The following is a 19275-nucleotide window of genomic DNA, read 5'->3' as shown; positions in this document are numbered from 1 at the left end:
AAATGCATTCTACTTTACATCTAAATAGATAATTTCATTTTTGATTGTGTGGGTTGTGTTGATCGTCTGTGCCATAACAATAACAATAACAACATACAAAATTTCTAGCACTTAAAGTGGATTAGCTTCTTCTAATCACATAGGGGAGACCGGGGTTAGATGTCACACTTTTTACTCTCTTATATATTTCTTGGACTCAATACAACAAAAAACGTGTACTAGATGAAAGACCAAAGTCTCAGGTATATATGTTTTGTATTCATGTCATTTTCATATTTTGTTTCAGTGCAGAGTTATAAGAATCAGAATCGTCTTTATTTGCCAAGTATGTAAAAAACCCACAAAGAATTTGTCTCCAGTTGTTGTAGCTGATCAATGTATGCTTGTTAATTCCCATTAAAAAAAAAAAAAATTTAAAAAAAGGTTTTCGTTTTGATGAAAACTGGGTCATAGTTGTCGAAAAAGTGGTATCAAAATGTGGTAATATCTCAGGTTGCCAAGGAGAGCATGATTGCAAAAATCATAATGGGTTCAATGTCCTCTTGTAATGCAATTTCACATGATGATATGCGGAAATTGAGCTTGTCGAGTACTGTCTGGTTCACAACTTAATACTCATCTGTATACATAAGGTCATGAAATAATGAGAATGTGGCTTTGAAGGAGGAGGTCAGTCAGTCACGTGGCAGCAAAATGACACCTCATTAGGCATGCTGAAGGGAGTCTCACAGGCCAGACCAAGACATCACTGCCATCTAGCATGCCTACACAGCCAAGGGTAAAGCTTTGAACAATGAAATAAATCTGATAGAATTGGGATCTAATGATCACATGCTAGCTGGACATGAATAATCACATATAGGGGTTTAGGGGTAATGCACCACACTATAGGATGCAGACATGCATACATAAATACAGCAGCCTGAATTTAAAAGGGTCTCCAAGCTGCCCTGGGTTTCTGTTTTTTTTTTTTTTTTTTTTTTTTTTAATAATAAATGCAAACAGCACTATCAATTAATAAGATAATAATGTACTTCTTACTCAGTGGTGCTAACGTATCCCTAAAGAAAGTATGACTAAGTAAGTGTGAGGCAAATAAGACTGTACAAGCTCTAATTGCTGGTTTATTCAGTGTTGGGCAAGTTACTTCCAGGATGTAATGCACATGTAATATATTAGTGGTTATTATTACCATGTGAATAACTGAATTGTACTGTACGTCATTACACTACCTTTGAGCTGCTGTGGAAAAACAATTGTGATGTGAAGTATGACTTTGCATTCTATATTGCTAAAATGTAGTTGAATGCAACTTTATCTATGTATAACATTTGACATACAGTAAATACAATAATGGATTTAATCTAGTCAACAATGAAAAAATAACTGACAGTTTTCATTGAATTTATTTGCATTTTTTTAAAAGCAATAATTATGTTTTATAGCCACATATTAAAATATTTTTTTAAAAAGCAAATTGCAAAAAAAGTCTACTGTCCCCATGTGACTTGTGCCAGAAGAAAAGAGGATATTTTTCTACGCATTTTTAAAAGAAAAAAAGAAAACATTATGTGCAGCCGTACAGTGGTGCAGAGGGTATACCTCCCTGCTACTTGTAGTATAAGGAATACGACAAACTCAGTCACATTACAACCAATCAGGGATCCTGCTTGATTTCCATGTAAATTGCCAAATGATTACGTGAACAGTGACAGAAAAGGTGGCCAGTGGCGATCTAATCAGAAGCAAAACTTATATAGAAACACAAGTGCAAGAGAAGAATAAATGCAGACCAAAATGCAGCCCGGGCCAATTTTAAAAACATGACGTTAAATTTTTTGTAGGTCCTAAAATAAGGACATTTTGTGGGACAAATGAGTCATCTGGTCACTCAAGGTTTAAAATGTATTGTACGGCACACTACCATGCCTTTTAGTGGTAGGTAATGTAGTTGTGTTTATCTGAGGACATTCAATTGCATTTTTGTTCCATTATTCCATCACTCTAAACTATCAAACACTCTTCTCTAATCTCACAATCTTGCGTTCCAAACACAGTGTATACAAATTAGGCCATCCTTGTTTCCCTTGGCCGTTAACGCGCTGCCAATCAGGATGTCCATGAAATCGGACATGAAATCCACGTTCTACCGGCTCTCCGAAGACTCTTGCATGCAAATGACCCAGCACTGATGCAGAACTCCTTGAAAGGCCTTTAGAGGGTTATCAAAACGAGACTTGCATGGGAGAGGAATGCAGGGATAAAGACTGACGGAGTCAAAACCACAGAGACTCCATTACAAAGAAAAACCTCATCAGGATGTCTTTTTGATGTTTGGATACAACAGTGAAGTGCTCACATGCAAAACGTGCTCATGTATAGCGTGTGCGTGATCTGTAAGCCTGAGAGCGTTGCATTTACTGACAAGACAAAGCCTTCGTCAGGCATATAATCTTAAATCACTGTCGGGGCTTTTGCTAGCTTCGCTAAAATAGCTCCCATCATTCATTTTTTTTTTTTTTTTTTTGGCCTCTGGTAATTTTTCTGACTATTTTCTTCTTGAAATTTAAAGTTTTGTCATTGAATCCACTGCGATGTTAGTTATTTTCACCTCATTTCCTTCGTCTATAACTTTATAAACTTGGATTGGAAATAAAAAAGGAGGATAATAAAACAGTGTAGTGGGTGTGAAAGCAGTCAAAAGTTTTTTAAAAAGTAATGATAAAACGAACAAGGAGAGCGTATAGACATAGTTTTGAGAGTCAAAGAGACGTGTTAGTTCAAGAGTTTCTTGCGTGTTTGCATTCAGGTGTTAAATGCACAGGGAAAGGGAGATGGGTATATATGGGGAGTTACGCTAAGCCCACTGTGTGCCAAATCTTAAGTGGATGTAGCACTCAAAGATAATGAGGTGTGATGAAGTCACAAAGGGCATGTGGAGGGGTCACAGGCACTCATAAAAATCACTAAATAGAGGCATAAAGGTTAGCCTCTAACCAACTTTATATACACTTATTCTTGGCAAAAAAAAAATACTTTTCATAACACACTAGCCTAGAATAGAAAATAAGAAACCCTGTGTCATATCTCAATTGTGACCCCAAAACACACTTGTCGTCTTTATTGTTCAATTCTGAGCCACGTGATGTGATACGCTTGTTAATCCCATTAAAATAATCCACACGGAAGCAATCTCAAGCACAGCAAGGTTTGCAGCCCGTCCACTGTTAATTTATGCTCTATTTAAATGTGCAGAGAGTCAACTCACTTCTTTATTTTTTGGCACGATATTCAAAACCTAAAAACCCAAACTAGCTCAACACCTTAATCTTGTTCTAGATATGGAACAATAACCATTGAAATTGTGTAAATTGTTGAAAATTGTGCCAATTACAACAATGACAGTAAAAATTGAGCTACCAACAACTGAGGGTGGTTATCATTCAAAAAATTGGGACAAAAAAATGACAACAACAACAACACACATTTTACCTGAAGCAATAGTTTCAACAAATGGCTACACAACGCAACACTAGTAGCGGTCCACAACAAAAGCTTATATTTGTTCAGCCATTCGGGCACGCACATGGTTATTCATGAATAAAACATGTTAGTCTTATTAAAAATAATCTGTCGATTGTGCCAGAGGCTCTTAAGGTCCATATCACCCCACCCCTTCACCTTTTCCCTGCATCTTGAAGGGTTCAAGGTGAGGAGCTCCTAATTAGCACTCCAACATTGAAGGAATGCTGCCAAATTCTGTAGGATCCCGCGGTGAACGTGGTCGATGGCATTAAATAAAGCAGAAAGCAATTGATACTCAAGGCTACACAGGTGGTGGATGTTACTGAGCTCAGATCTTACCTGAACATTTCACCAAGGCCCTTCAGTACGCCTTTCTTTGCTTTGTTCTTGTCCTTGTCTTTCTCCTTCTCTTTATCCCGTTCAGGCTTCTTCTTTTCTACCTTCTCCCGATCTTTCAGCCTGTCTTCTTTGCCATTGAGACTGGGGCCAATGAAGAGGTCACCACTGGTGGACATTGAATCCTGACCTGATCGGGAACTTCCCTCTGTGTCCTCGTCCACTTGAGTGACATGTTGGTGAGATAAAGAAACATTATGAAATTGTTTTACAAATGAATAAAAACATATTTTGAGATACATGTTTATTTCTATCCAGCTTAGCATCTATGTGAGGACATTGCCTTAAGTTACACCAACAGAGCGTAACATCTTATCAGATTCTTAAAATGTGTGAGACCCACACACCACACACAGATCTCCACTGACAAAGGTGAGTCACCTGCCCCAAAAAGTATGCCTATTGTAGTACCACAACTGACCTGTGAGAGACAGCAGGGTGCCACGGGGCACCCAGACTGAAAGAAAATACAAATACGACAAAATAGTAGCGGAAGAAGAATAAATAGAAGCAGCAGGGATAACTGTTGGAATATCTGATAACTAGTTTGTGGTTGCAAACCCCCTACAAGGCATGCTCTTGTTGTGTTGACTGACTTGGCCGGCACACTTTTTGGAAACTCAATACAATCAGTTGCTCCTTTATTTGTGTCCAGCAACAGCGCTAGGTTCAGGTCGTTTCCTAATTGGCAATTAATAATCACAGAGTGTGTGGATTGGCTGACTGAGGTGGTGAACACACACAAAAGGTTTTGTAAATGTACAAATTGAATATTAAACATTTATGATGGTTGCTGATGGTGTACTTGTACATTAGCTTGACTTCAATGAAGGCAGCCTGGGTTCAGTTCCCACTCAGTGACGGTGTGAATGTGAGTCTGAATGGTTGTCTGTCTCTATATGTGGCCTGCGACTGACTGGCGACCAGTTCAGGGTGTAGTCTACCTTTCGCACAAAGTAAGATGGGATAGGCTCCAACGCCCTGCGACCCTTGAATAGGATAAATGATGAAGAGAATTGATAGATGGACATTGATGATTGTCAGCCCCAATCATTTCCCAAGCAGGTTGTGCAGGAAAAAAAATCACTCTTAACACACCCCACCCCACAGGATAATCAGTTTTGAAATGTTTTTAACTACATCTGATAATCTGGCCTTTGCTGACTTTGATCGAGAGCGATGAAGGGAGGAATCGGGCTCAAATGAAGTCTGGTTAGAAATTTGTGTGTACCCATCTTTACATATAAGTCACAATATGACTTAACAGAGCAACGCATCTTCAGTATACATAATTTTTGCTCCTGATTACATCAGATCAACCATTAAGAGAACATTTATAACATTTTCTCACATGGTTTAACATATTTGAACAAAACCCACAGAATACCACAGCGTCATTAAAGCTGAATATATTTACATTTCCCTCCCTATGAGGTTTGTAGTCGGCTGGATCGACAGTAGGTTTGCTCAAAGTCTGTTTCAAGTATATGCAGGCATTCTGCTCAACTCCTTACGTCAGGACCTTTTTTTCTCCTTCTCCCCCTTTCACATAAATTAGGTGATCAAGATATAACGCTCGTCATGTGGATCGGGTTTGTAATTTACATCCAAGTCAAATTCAAACCCAGATATCAAATGGAATCCAAACTCCTTAGGTGATATACGGTTGATTAAACTCAAAGGTTCCCATCACATCTAATAAGAAGTGATGTGCAAAATGTAATTAATCCGTCAGTAATTATACATATAAGTAATGTTGAAAAAGACACCAAGGGATTTTAATTGCAAATATGGTTTAATGATAAGCTCTGGTCTGCAACGGTTGCTCTCTGAGATGTTAGGTATATACAGTATCCTCCATTATAAAACTTTTTACACACAGCACACACAACTTTCCTTTACTGAGGGTCAAAAGGAACGAGGGTACTCTGAGACAGTGAGAGATTTTAGGCCTATGGGATGACACAGGAGGGAGAAAGCGATGAAAAAGTAGGATGGGATGGAGTCACATTTCGAGGGGGAGTGAGGTTTATGCCATGTAATTTCTGGAACAATCAAATATGTGATATTTGAAACAAATATATCAAGTAGAGATGAAACTAGCTTTACGCTGTTAAAAGAATACATTTATTACAAATGTTTAGGAGTTGTGCATTTCATTTACCAGGGTGTGTTTTTACTCCTCCCGGTATTTTTGCACGTTCACGTATGAATGCACGAAAATGAATTGCATGATTAGTTGGCCCATTTGGCAGACGCAATCTTGGGTGCGCTCAGTGAGGAGATCAGATTCCACATCTTTTTGCGTGCGAAATCAAGTTTTGTATACTCAAACGTTTTAGTAAATCAGGCCCCTATGAATTGTCTTTGTGTCAGATAAAGCCCCTCAGCATCTGCCCTCTGTACATCCCCACAGTTCTGAGGGAAGTATCAGCTTCATCACACACACACACACACACACACACACACACACACACACACAATGTAATCTTCTTATCAATCACTAAAAAGCACCTGCAAGTGCTGTGAGTAGAATCCATTTAAATTAATAGGATTAGCAGGGATGCTAATAGTGCTGTGGCACAATGTTCCAAAATTCATCATCCTGAGAACTCCCAGAGTGGTAGTAACATATGTGTTTCTGCAAGTTCATAAGCATTAAATGAACACTTTCTTGATATAAGGTATCACAAAGGTTTTCATATCGCTTTAAAATGCAGACAGGACAAAGGGAATCTGAGATATTTCCTTAAATTTCAGCACAATTTATGTTATCAAATGAGTCTTTCAGATTCAGAAACCACAAAATTTCTTTAACACATGAAAAAGGTACAGAACAGCCATCCTCAGGAATTTAATAGATCTGAGGAAAAAGAAAAGAAAAATGACAGACAGCCCCAACTAGCACAGGAAGCTTTGATAAAATTGTCAGGAGATAATTTGCAGGGACAGAAAACCACAGGAATCATTTCATGCCACTTTTGTAAAACTTCCATGGTTTCAAAAATCAAGAACATTAAAGCTGGATTGTCAGTTCAGGCTATGAAAGACAAGTACAATAGCTTGTCTTATTACAACACAGGGGTTTTCCTCAAAAGTGGAGATATTCTTTTTTAGTCATTTTTCAAATTTATCTTCAAAGGACACAACACCAAGTTGGACAAGGAGGAGTGCATTTTACCGAGCATAATATCTTATGGGGACACATTTTACTTAGGAGATGCCAAATGCTTATTTTATTTAAATAAAAGTCTTAGAGCAGAGGACAGTGGCGGCTTATCTGTCAACTTTGACTATTAACCTCAGTGACGAGCAAAAACTGGCTGCTTTTATCTAAATTGAAAAACAGAGTTATTTGAATATCATGTGGGAAGAGGGGCAGTGGATGCAATAAACCACGGCAGTGGAAATCGCCAGCTTTCCCCATTTTTCTTTGCAGAGATAAGACTGTATTTAGTGGTTTGCCGACAGAGCTTATGAGAACAAAGCATTTCAGACAAATAATTCCCTCTTTTTCAAATGTTTCCCCCATCCTTGCTTAATGGAATCCTTTGGTGGATGGAAATGTATATATTGCAATTACTCTTGTGGTGCTGCATTATTACCTGTTGGCAAAACATAAGATATGTCTCACTATGGCAAACACATGCATTTTTATCATCAAACAACAAGGAGAAATGGATATGTTCACTTATTCAGGAGGTGGTATGGATGTTTTTTTGTTTGGTTTTTTTTTAGTTTAGAATAAGTAAATTGAGGTCTAAGTTCCTCAGTATAAAATATTTTTTCTAACCCTTACTTTTTCAGTTTTGTTGAATAACATGGTAATGCATTTATTTTCTTTATATGTAAGCTTCTGCAAAAAACATGTCCCCACAGTCTCTTATCATTTCCCTCAGTATGAACCTTAATATTCTTAGTCTTAATATTAACAGGCATGTAACCAAGACACTGTGGTGTACATTGTGAATATATAAAGCACAATTGTGGCAGTGGTGTATGGAAAACATCTCTAGCGAGTGGTGATCCCATTTACTTGGGAATCTATGGAAATAGAGGGTCTCTACTTAACCAGTTCTTACCCTGCCGTTACTATAGAAAACATGTATTGAACAATATGTTATTTAACCCCAAAACATTTGTTTAAAAAAAAAAATGGTTGTGAAAATGAAGGTGAGTACTAAAAGTTTGTTTTAGAATTGTACAACAATAAAAAATGGTAAGTAGTGAAACTTTAGCTTTCAGGAAATCATGACCTGGGACCTGTGATAAAGCGAACAACAATGTAATGTTTAAAAGCGAAAGTGGGGTAATTTCTCGAAGCATAATTTGAAAAGACCTCAAGGGATCCGGACTAAACTGCTTTGTAGGCTTAAGAAAGCCACTTATCAGTGAAGCTATTTGGGAAAAGGGAGCATTCAGATTGGACTCTGGGGCAATAGAAAAAGGTCATGTGGTCTAATGCGTCCAGTTAACACTGTTCCAGTGGGATGGGCGTATCAGTGTAAGTAAAGAGTTGGAAACATGTCTATTGTGTATGACTCAAAACAATAGTAAATGGTGAGTACTATATGTCAAAATACTTACATGTATCCATACTGTTTTCATCCTCAGGGAGATTAACGCCTGGTTTGTCGTAAGATTTATCGATTGCTGCTCTGAAACTGTCATTGCAACCTCGGCCTCTGATGATTCGAGAGTGTGGCCTGTTGACATTAATCTCACCATTCCGTGTTGCTGCAGCAAGAGCTGTGTGGAGGCTTTCAAGGGAACTGGACTTTTTTAGGCCCAGCGAGGGTCCGACATTTAGTCCTGAAGAACCTGTGGAAAAAAGGAAATGGTTTCAATGAGGCGTGGTAGCTAATGGTCCGTGAGACACAGCTTCACGAAAGCAGTATAATACCTACCATGGCAAGTCTGATAACTGATAATAACTGATAACTGATCAAATAAATGATCCTATTGCTTGATCAATATTGTGTGTGAAATGAGCAATAAAAGGACACATGATGCAAAAAATGTAGCTAAAAACATAATTCAATCTTTGTTCTGGTGTCGTCACATTCATTCAATAATAGTCTTTGGTAGCAAATAATATCACACAGTAAAAACAAAGCTAGAACAAAAATAATATTACAAATACAGTAACCTCATTGTGCTACTATAAATACAAAATGTTTTTTTATGAACCAGTGTTTCTATTATTAATTTTTAAATTTTTATTATTATTATTATTATTATCATAAAGACAAATTGAACAGTCAGAGTCACCAGGCCACAGACAGCCTTAATCATGTTACCAATACTTGAATTTGTTAAGGGTATTTAAGTGTAGCTCAACTCCCGTATATGTATTTGATTTTGTAAGTTCACATCTGTCAGTTTCCTGTCAGTCTTACATCAGCTGGCAGTTGGTAAACTGAGTGGTTGATTTCCTTTTTTGTTTGTTTGTTTGTTTTTTATTGCTTTGTTTCAGCTCACACCAAGGTGCTGTCAAAATAATGAAGTGTGCTTGGTAACATTTAAGGTTCTGAGGAAATATTGAGTAATATTCATTAAACTATTTATTCAATTACTTTGGCGGCCTCACTGGCTCTCTGATGGCACAGCATATGCCGGTGACTTCAGGACACAGCAACTTTGTGTCTTCACAGCTCCCCAAAGACTTCACATGTGTTGAATATGTGTATTTCCTATGTCTCGGCATTTGATATAACTATGGGTCACCTAAATTGCGAATAGTGACAGAAGGCTCTACCTCTTCACTCACCACATGGAAAAGAAACATTTGACGTGTAAGTGGCTTTGAGTACCTCATACAGGGACTCGGCCATCTAGACACATTAATACAAACCATATGACACAGACACAAACTTCTCTGTCTGGGAACTTAGGATGTTTGAATTTGGCTAAATGAGGTGTGACCCACTGCTGCTGGGTGACCCCAGTGGTTCTTAAGGTGGAGTCTTAAACTTCCAAACACATATTAATCAAAGAAAATAAACCCCCATGTCTTAAAGAAAATAATTTTGTATTCTGTACAGAGTACCTCTGCTGAAATGTGTTTTTGTGAAGGGTTGGAGCAATGCCAATATAGGGAATCGGCTGAAGAGGAAGATGAAGGTCATTAAGGTCACAAGGGATTCCCCTTCTTCTCCTACATCTGCTACCAATGCAACAAAACGAAGTGTGAGTTATTTTCTTCCATTCATTGTGCCTATTGATCTACTGTCAAAGAAGTCAAATAGGCTAAAAAGGACAGCTGTTATCCACTGGAGTCTGGTTTCCAGACTGGTAAATGCACTGTTATGATTTTAAACTCCATTTTATCCTGGGTTTCATCAATGCTAGTAAACATGTTCAATCCCAGGAGAACTAGGATCCAATTCAGAAAGCACCATTCCAAAGAACTGAACAATCCTATAATGCTGCACCAGGCTAAAATCATTAAAATAAAATAGTGGGTGTGGGGGTTCGGAGGTGATGGGCCCTTAATCTCTCAAATAACAGGAATAGGGCACTCAACTCACTGGCTTCCCCCAAAGCAACAGACATTTTTTTTTAACCTTCATGAATTCAAATTGAGTCACTGATGGTGTAGTGGTACACTCGCCTGACTTTGGTGCAGGCAGCGTGGGTTCAGTTCCCACTCAGTGACGGTGTGAATGTGAGTGCGAATGGTTGTCCGTGTCTATATGTGCCCTGTGACTGACTGGCGACCAGTTCAGGGTGTAGTCCGCCTTTCGCCCGAAGTCAGCTGGGATAGGCTCCAGCGTCCCGCGACCTTAACCAGGATAAGCGGTGTAGAAAATGGAAATGGATGAATTCAAATTAGTCAGGGTTCAGTTCCCACTCAGTGACGGTGTGAATGTGGGTGCAAATGGTTGTCCGTGTCTATATGTGCCCTATGACTGACTGGCGACCAGTTCGGTGTGTAGTCCGCCTTTCACCCAGAAGTCAGCTGGGATAGGCTTCAGTGCCCCGTGACCCTAACCAGGATAAGCGTTGTTTGAAATGGATGGATGGATGAATTCAAATCTTTTAATGTCATCCATAAACAGTAAGAACTGGTAATACCTAGAGTGAAATTCATCAAATCTATTTTATATCCCGCTCATCTTCATTATGGGTACAGGGGAGCTGGAGTCCATCCCATGTTACTTTGGGAAAGAGGCAGGGTACACCCTGGAATGATCACCAGCCAATCACAGGGTACAGATAGAAAAACAACTTATTAAAAAACATTTTATGCCATTTCGCCCTTGTGAAGTACTAGCACTGAACTATTCAATATAACTGTTACACAACCCCAGGTAATCACACATTTGACAACAGGCTATTTTTCAGTCCGATGGTATCCCATTCCCTTCAAACATATTGACAGTGGAAACTGCTATGCCATCTGACCTTTCTACTGGTAATGCTTAATGGGTTCCCTTGCATAACGTCCATTAACCTAATGCACATTTTTTAGAATGTAGGAGGAAGCTGAAACACTCAGAGAAAACTCACGCAAGTCTGAGGAGAACATGTAAAGACCACACAGCAGGTCATGAGCTGTGATTCAAACGCCAAACCTCAGAACTGATACACTGGCGGGCTAACCACTTGCCCAAAGGTAATGCCCAAATGTGAAATAAGTTTAAAAGTAATCAAATTGAGCAAATGACTAAAAAATATGCAGTCATACTGGAGAAGCATAAACATACTGCAATTCAGCGTACTTTATGGAAAAGTAAAAGAAATAAAAATAAATAAATAAAACACGATTTTGTTTTTACAAGCATTTTCCTTAATGCCTGCAGAGAACAGATTGACAGAAGCCGTTTGACACAAAGGCATTGAAAGCTCGTACAGGATGCAACAGTTGAAGGGAACCAAAATGACATCTGCCGTATTCGGAAACAGGGAATTATCCTCCCACTCTATATTCGGCATCACAATCCACTTCACCATTGTTTCTCACAAGTCTGGTGAATGGCTGAGAGTAGCAGAGACACAAAGACGATGAAAGAGTGAGGAAAGGAGAAAGAAAAAAAGAGAGAGTTTGCGCAAAGACCTTTGCCAGATCGAGCCTTCCTTTGTTTTCATCAGAAAAATCCAAAGCTCTCAAGGGAGAGTTTGACGGACAGCTTTCTGTATGCCAGTCTATTATGTGATTCCTATCTCCAGAGCCTATGCGCACTCCTCCTCGATGCCCTCTTATTCAGAGCCATGAAAATACATATTCCCCCTTTGCATACAGACAAGAGTTTGCCACTCCCCACATGCCTGGAGAAGAAATGAAAAGCATCACACTGAAACACACACAAAGGAGGATAATCTTAACAAATAGTGGGTTAACCTGAAATTGTGTCACGTCCAGAGACAAAACTTGGTCACCATTCTGTGTTCCTTAGCCATATTACGGGCAAGGACTGTTAATTGGAGAAGATCCATTGCCATTAAGTGTTAAAGGGGAGGCATCGAAAACTCTATGAATAAATCAGCAGCAGTTATTACAGGGACAGGAGCCCATACTTATAATTAGAGCAGGTAGAACTATGCAACCCAGCCAGCTATTATTCACCAAAGGCTCTTACATGTAAAGATCTGTGTACAGACAGTAGCTCCATTACACATAATTTATTCAAAGAGCCAGGACAGTAAAAGGGTAATTACGGTAAAAATAGCCTCCCTGTTGGTCAGGGGAAGGCCATGTCCAGGTACACCAAAGGAGAGAAGATATCCCTGGAGTCAGTCGGGCTCGTAAACCTCTTCTGCCAGTTGTAGATCATTAGCATGACAGAGGACGTCCTCCATACCCTCAACATGTGTCGTACGAGGATCTTAATTAAGGGGCCTTAAGGCTTCTTTATACTCGCGCGGACAGCGACCGCACTGATGTCAGTGCGGCTTTCGAAAGTGTGCTGCAGTTCTCCTCCAAGTCGGGGGTGTCACTACGGCTGGTATTGGATAGGACACCACAGGGTGGATTTTCCTCTTCATTTTTTTTTTTCCATTTCAGGTAGCTGTTTTCCTTTCCTTTCAGTAACAAGGAACAAATCAACAACAATGGCGACCGCGACAGAACAAATGGACCTAAATGACCAGATGATACGTTTAATTATGCTGAAAAATCGATCGAGAAGGCGACGACGTAGATGGTATGTAGAACCAAGGGGCACGTCATCACAGCATGTGACTAAAACGGACCAATCACGAGAGATGATCTCCGCGGCGTTCAACCCACAGCAACTATTTTTGTCGGGTGCGCGGCAAGCTACGCAGAGGTGCTGCGCGGGGCAATTCGTCAGTCACGTGATGCAATGCGGGCGTTGTCGGCCACGCGACCGCGTGAGTATAAGGAGGCCTTTACCGGTGTTATTTCAATCGGTTTAAAGATATCTTAAACCAAACCATTTTGGGAAACAGTGATGGCTGGACTTGACCCCTTAGTCCCACCTGGATCTTAAATAATAATTTTCCCAAGATATTTTGGAGAATTATACACTTCCACATGTGTGGTATCTACTCCAGCATGACTTTGCGCCAGTGAACAAAGCAAGGTCCATTAAAACACGGTTGGGTAAATTTGGTTTAGAATGTTTTGTTTTGGGCGGCACGGTGGCCGACTGGTTAGACCGTCAGCCTCACAGTTCTGAGGTGCGGGGTTCAGTCCCCATCCCCGCCTGTGTGGAGTTTGCATGTTCTCCTCGTGCCTGCGTGGGTTTTCTCCGGGCACTCCGGTTTCCTCCCACATCCCAAAAACATGCATTAATTGGAGACTCTAAATTGCCCGTAGGCATGACTGTGAGTGCGAATGGTTGTTTGTTTCTATGTGCCCTGCGATTGGCTGGCAACCAGTTCACGGTGTACCCCACCTCCTGCCCGATGACAGCTGGGATAGGCTCCAGCACTGCCCGGGACCCTAGTGAGGAGAAGCGGCTCAGAAAATGGATGGATGGATGTTTTGTTTTGGGAAAAGAGGGTTGCTTGTGTAATCTCCTTTATCGACCCATGGACCTGCAGTTTAAGAACCATAATGGCCTATTTTCATAATTGAATATAAATCCTGACACACATATGCTTACCTCCATTGGTTCTCGCACTGCTGTTAATCTCATTAGCTACTGTTAAAGAGCACAAATAAGCATGAGTGCTATCATGCAACATGCAGAGCCAATACAGAAAGGACAAAGTGTAAGAAAAGAAGTGGTGTAATTTCAGAATGGGGTTTATAAATAGAGGATATAACATCCCATGCATGAGCCTGTCAGTCATGAGCAGAGGCACAGATATTCCTGCAAGATTACCGCATATATTTTTTTTCTTTGCCCAATCTCATTCACCATCTAAATGGAACGGTAACATGGGGTGTCTGATCAATTTAGCATATTTCAACAATGAGGCTCTTCAAAGACAAGAAATCAATCAGCTGCTGTGATATGGGAGCAACTGGAAGATGTTTTAAACGAGATGGTGCAGTACCTCTGTGCAGGCCACTGCTATGCAGTTCCCTGTGACCCTGAACGGGATAAGTGATATAGAAAATTGATGGAAAGTATACATCCATCCATCCATTTTCTGAGCCGCTTCTCCTCACTAGGGTCGCGGGCGTGCTGGAGCCTATCCCAGCTGTCGTCGGGCAGGAGGCAGGGCACACCCTGAACTGGTTGCCACCCAATCGCAGGGCACATAGAAAGAAACAACCATTCGCACTCACAGTCATGCCTACGGGCAATTTAGAGTCTCCAATTAATGCATGTTTTTGGGATGTGGGAGGAAACCGGAGTGCCCGGAGAAAACCCACGCAGGCACGGGGAGAACATGCAAACTCCACATAGGCGGGGATGGGGATTGAACCCAGGTCATCAGAACTGTGAGGCTGACGCTCTAACCAGTCGGCCACCGTGCCGCCGGAAAGTATACATATTATATAGTAATTTGTTCCATAGAAGAGTTCTGCAGCTATAACAGCATTACATTTTCTGCAAAGATTATAGAGTTTTTGGGAATTTGGGTCCATTCTTCTAGAGGGGCATTTGTGAAGTAGGAGGTCACTGATGTTAGAAAGAGAAGGCCTGGCTCAAATATCTGTTGCAGGTAATCCCAGATATAGTTGATTGGTTTGAGGTCAGAGCTTTCAAGTGCTTCCGCACCAAATTTGTTCAACGATGCATGTATATTATAATAATATTAGAAGTATAATAGAATAACGCATCAAGGTTTACTCAAAGATTGTCTGATAAGCACAATAACTCAGTTCCTTTTCAAAAATAATCGAATATACAAGTAAATGCTGACATCACTTTGGAGAAATCAAGAGGCTTTTTTGATATAGTCCAGAGATAAGACGTGCATTTGCAGCTATGAGCCATCTCATCTCCCTGTCCACTCCGCTCTCTTCCTGCCCACATACAAATCAGATTACATTTGCAACTGACAATGAAAAATCTAGAGGATGATGTCTTTATGCTAATTGGGCAGAGAAACAAACCCAAATATCAAATTCCAATCTTTCTGCAACCAGAACTTTTGCACGGTACTTTATGTTATCTGACAAAAGGAAAAGAGAATTGAAGGCATCAAGAGATGGTTGATCGAAACCTACACTAGACGGTAGTTTGAGTGAGGAAGAGATAGTGATCTGAGAGAAGGCAATGGCGACTTTAAATTCATTGGTAGATACTATGAACGTCACATACAACATACACATTCCCTGATGACAGAGTCATAGACACAATGCTTTTGGGTGTTTTACCAATGCAGACAAAACCACAAAACCTCAGGCTTCATGTGTCATTTAAAGGAATTCTGCAAAAACCTCAGACCATATATGTGTAGTATAAAACAAGTAAAGCATTTACCTAGATCCATGCTCTTAGACTTGCGTGACTTGATGATCTCCAGCTGAGCGGCATTTTCATACTGCTTGGTGCGCTTTTCCGACATACTCTGGCGGGCGAAGCCCTCCCTTTGAAAAGAACCATCCGGGTCCGCATCAGGACTCAGTGAGCTGTAGAAGATGAGAAAGTAAAGGCAGACAGGCAGTCTTAAAGTATGAAAAGACAATTCCTTTTGAAAGTCATGTTTGGGAAATCGAATCAGCACAATCAAATGAGATCCAATACAAGCTTGAGGGAAAAACATCTGATATAATATATTTTTCACGATTTTCCATGGTGTAGCGGCATGTGAAGGGCAGTGCAGTTATGCACCACTGCAATAATGATATAATGAACATATTGTTGAATTAATACCTTTTTCCATCCATCCATCCATTTTCTGTACCACTTATCCTCACTATAGGGTCGCGGGCGTGCTGGAGCTTATCCCAGCTACCTTCGGGCGAGAGGCGGGGTACACCCTGAACTGGTCGCCATCCAATCGCAGGGAATTAATACCTTTTTGACAGAGTCAATCAAAACTGAACAGTATTATATTTGAAAAGCCAAAGTTTTAAAGAGCTCGTGTATTGCCATCGAGTTGTGGCTGATGGGTGTAGTTTGCATCCATCTGGTCATGTAATGTCAAAAGGGGCCATACTGATAATAAGACTGATACAATCTAGCAATTAATATTCATACAACACCCCAGACACTGTTACATATAACAGCTCTCCACATTCCAAAATAAACAGCCAATCTATTTCACCATTACAATGAGGATCCCACTCAAGGGCACCTCAATGCCTTGCTGGGTTTGTTAAGGACAAGCTTAGTTCGACAGTGTGACACCTGATGTGAGGGTGCTATGGGGTCAGTGTCACTCAATAACACCACTCCCCCAATATGTCTGAGGCTAGAGCAGAGTCCAGGCTTCCATTGCAATTTACCTTTGAGATGCTCTATCTCTGTCTGGATCTTAATTGAAAATCGGAGAGGTGTGGGAGGCAGAGTTTGGGCGAGGGGGCAATGGTATTTGCATTATAATTAGGGTGAACACCTTGCCATTCAAGTAGATAGATGTAGTACTAATGAAGTCTTCTGAACGATGTAAGCATAAAAAGTTGTTTTGGTTTTTTTTCATTTTACAAATGAAGACACAATGAAAACAATTGTAAGAGACCACATCACAGGAACAACTGCTGGCACTGACTTGTATGCTTGTAAACAATTTTGATTTGCTCAATTAACACAAGAACTGCTTCATGTGTCACCAAGAGGCCGGCGTTAATATGTCACTTTGCTGTCACCCATACTCGACATTCCCATCTATGCTTGGGCTGCCATGCGGGGGCCACCTCCAGCTGACACAGGAAAGCGAGAAAGTGGAGCAGGAAGAAAGGAATGACAGTACAGATGTATTATTCATTCATTCATCATCACTGTCTTTTTCCCTCACATAACTCAAACTATACAACACACTATTTTGTGTTTCAACAAGGGTATCTTTCTTGAATGAGACAGCTCGGACAGCAAATAATCTATTTTTCCCTCACTCTAGCTCCTGTGATAAAAGTCTCTAAGCATAAAGGAAAGTGAAATTAAACTGAAACTTATTTTAGGCAATGTCCAAACATATTTGGGCTCGCAGTATATTGATATACTGTATCAACATATATTTTTTAATGAGATGAGAAGGATGATACAATCCGCTTATATCAGTGTAAAATGCATTTAAAATAGTTAATTCGGTTGACCTGCCATACCATTCCCAACTTCCAGTGTCTGCACAGAAAGCGTGATCCCTGCTCCCGAAGAAGAAATGGAGCGAAACAAAGCACCGGTTGAGGCCATGGAAGACAAGTTGTTGCAAAAAGAAAGAGCAACGGTTCAGTAATTTGGAGAAGGTTTTAATATGGAAGATCTGATGAGCAACAAGAAGGTTGTCTGCAAGGAATGTTTGCAAACGGGTTGCATCAAAAACACTGATTGCTCCATGTGACATTTTTACTTCAGTAACTTAAAGTAGTTGGTCATCAATAAATATATGTACAATATCAGTATGCTATAATAATGTACTTTTAATTAATTAGTTCTAACATTATTATCATTAACCTTTTTGTTGATTGGGTAGGAAAATGTAATTGCTGTGATGGCAAATGGTGAGATGCGTAATGTCTATATTCAACTTAAATTGCTAAATATACGCAAATTGTGTTCACTGGCATTTGGACTATGACACACTGTTTTAGTCCATCCAGTCGCAGTCCTACTAGGTAACTTTATTTCAAGAAAATGTTTTTGACTTTGTAAGAAAACATGTCTCACATTCACATCTTAATTCTGCTTACTTAAAACGGGGTATTAGCTGGTAATATAACAATAGTTAAATAATAATAATATTAACAATAGTTAAATATTACTCATAATTTGTCATTTGTCAATTTAATTTGTCATTCATCTGTTAAATACAGACAAGAATTGGCATACCTTGACACAAACAGACCTTACTCAGTAACGAATCAAATACTGAAACTGACTAATCAAATACTAACTAATCAAATACTACTAACTAATCAAATACTGACTAATCAAAACTGAAACTGTAACTAATCAAATACTGTATTTGATTGAAAATTTACCTCAGTGGTTTATTATAAACTGTACCAATTTCCTAACCACATTATGTAGAGCAGAGCTTATGCTGCCAGGGAATTATAGTTGACACCGTAATTTATTTGCAGTTGCGATTCTAGTCTTATTGAATTAATATAAATATAAATTGTAACTGAAAGTGAATTAAATTCATGTATCTGCACCATTAACCAAAATATTTTGCCACAGTGTAATGGCTCAGGTGCCACCCCTCTACAAAGTTTCATTGTAATCATTTTTTTACACAATCTTACTAACCGTTTTTAACCTATTATTTACTATTTTCAATGCCAAATAGACTGCTGTGAATCATTTTAATAACACACACATACACATGCAATAATGTATATGTAGAGAATTAGTAAATATCCAAGTTATATAATCTTTTTCACTTAACAGAGTAGTAACATTTCTTCCTGCGTCTATCCTTTCTATCCATGCTTCCGGCCTGTCCTCAGAAGCGAGCCTAACCCATATGGATAATATGTTCCCTCATCTCTTCTTCTTCAAGCAGCATTTAAAACCAATTCAGAGTAAATGCATCTGTCCATGCTAAGCGTCATGGTTCCATCTAAAATTAACCAGTGCTGAGCATTGCTCACAGGCAATGCTTTGGAGTGCATTTTAAATCAACCTTCCCTGTCTCCATCTTCTCGTGGCAGGCAGTTAAATGTGTCAAAGCATCACCGCAGTGGTATTAAAAATACTAAAAGCTCTTCTTGTATTTATAGTAGCTCAACTATCTTCCAAAGGTGTTCTGCCCAGTAGTTTGAACAACTGGGACTGGTCAAATGTCTATCAAAAGGTGCGCCTGAAATACAACTTCTGAAGC

At 39.7% G+C, this 19275-nt stretch overlaps 1 protein-coding gene across 2 annotated transcripts in view; it reads right to left on the bottom strand.

Moving 5' to 3' along the window:
• LOC133396457 (partitioning defective 3 homolog) overlaps nt 1–19275 on the bottom strand; it is a 298273-nt gene that overhangs the window by 102188 nt on the left and 176810 nt on the right. For both annotated transcript variants that reach the window (XM_061666339.1, XM_061666340.1), the window contains exons 17-19: nt 15771–15919; nt 8509–8742; nt 3865–4084 (exon numbers count right to left, since the gene is read on the bottom strand). In XM_061666339.1, coding sequence (XP_061522323.1) covers nt 3865–4084; nt 8509–8742; nt 15771–15919 — 603 coding nt within the window. The remainder of the gene's footprint in view (nt 1–3864; nt 4085–8508; nt 8743–15770; nt 15920–19275) is intronic.

This window comes from Phycodurus eques, chromosome 21, assembly GCF_024500275.1.
Source record: "Phycodurus eques isolate BA_2022a chromosome 21, UOR_Pequ_1.1, whole genome shotgun sequence".
NCBI lineage: Eukaryota > Metazoa > Chordata > Actinopteri > Syngnathiformes > Syngnathidae > Phycodurus > Phycodurus eques.
The sequence above is the reverse complement of the archived record's forward strand: the minus strand, read 5'-3'. Positions and strand labels throughout refer to the sequence as shown.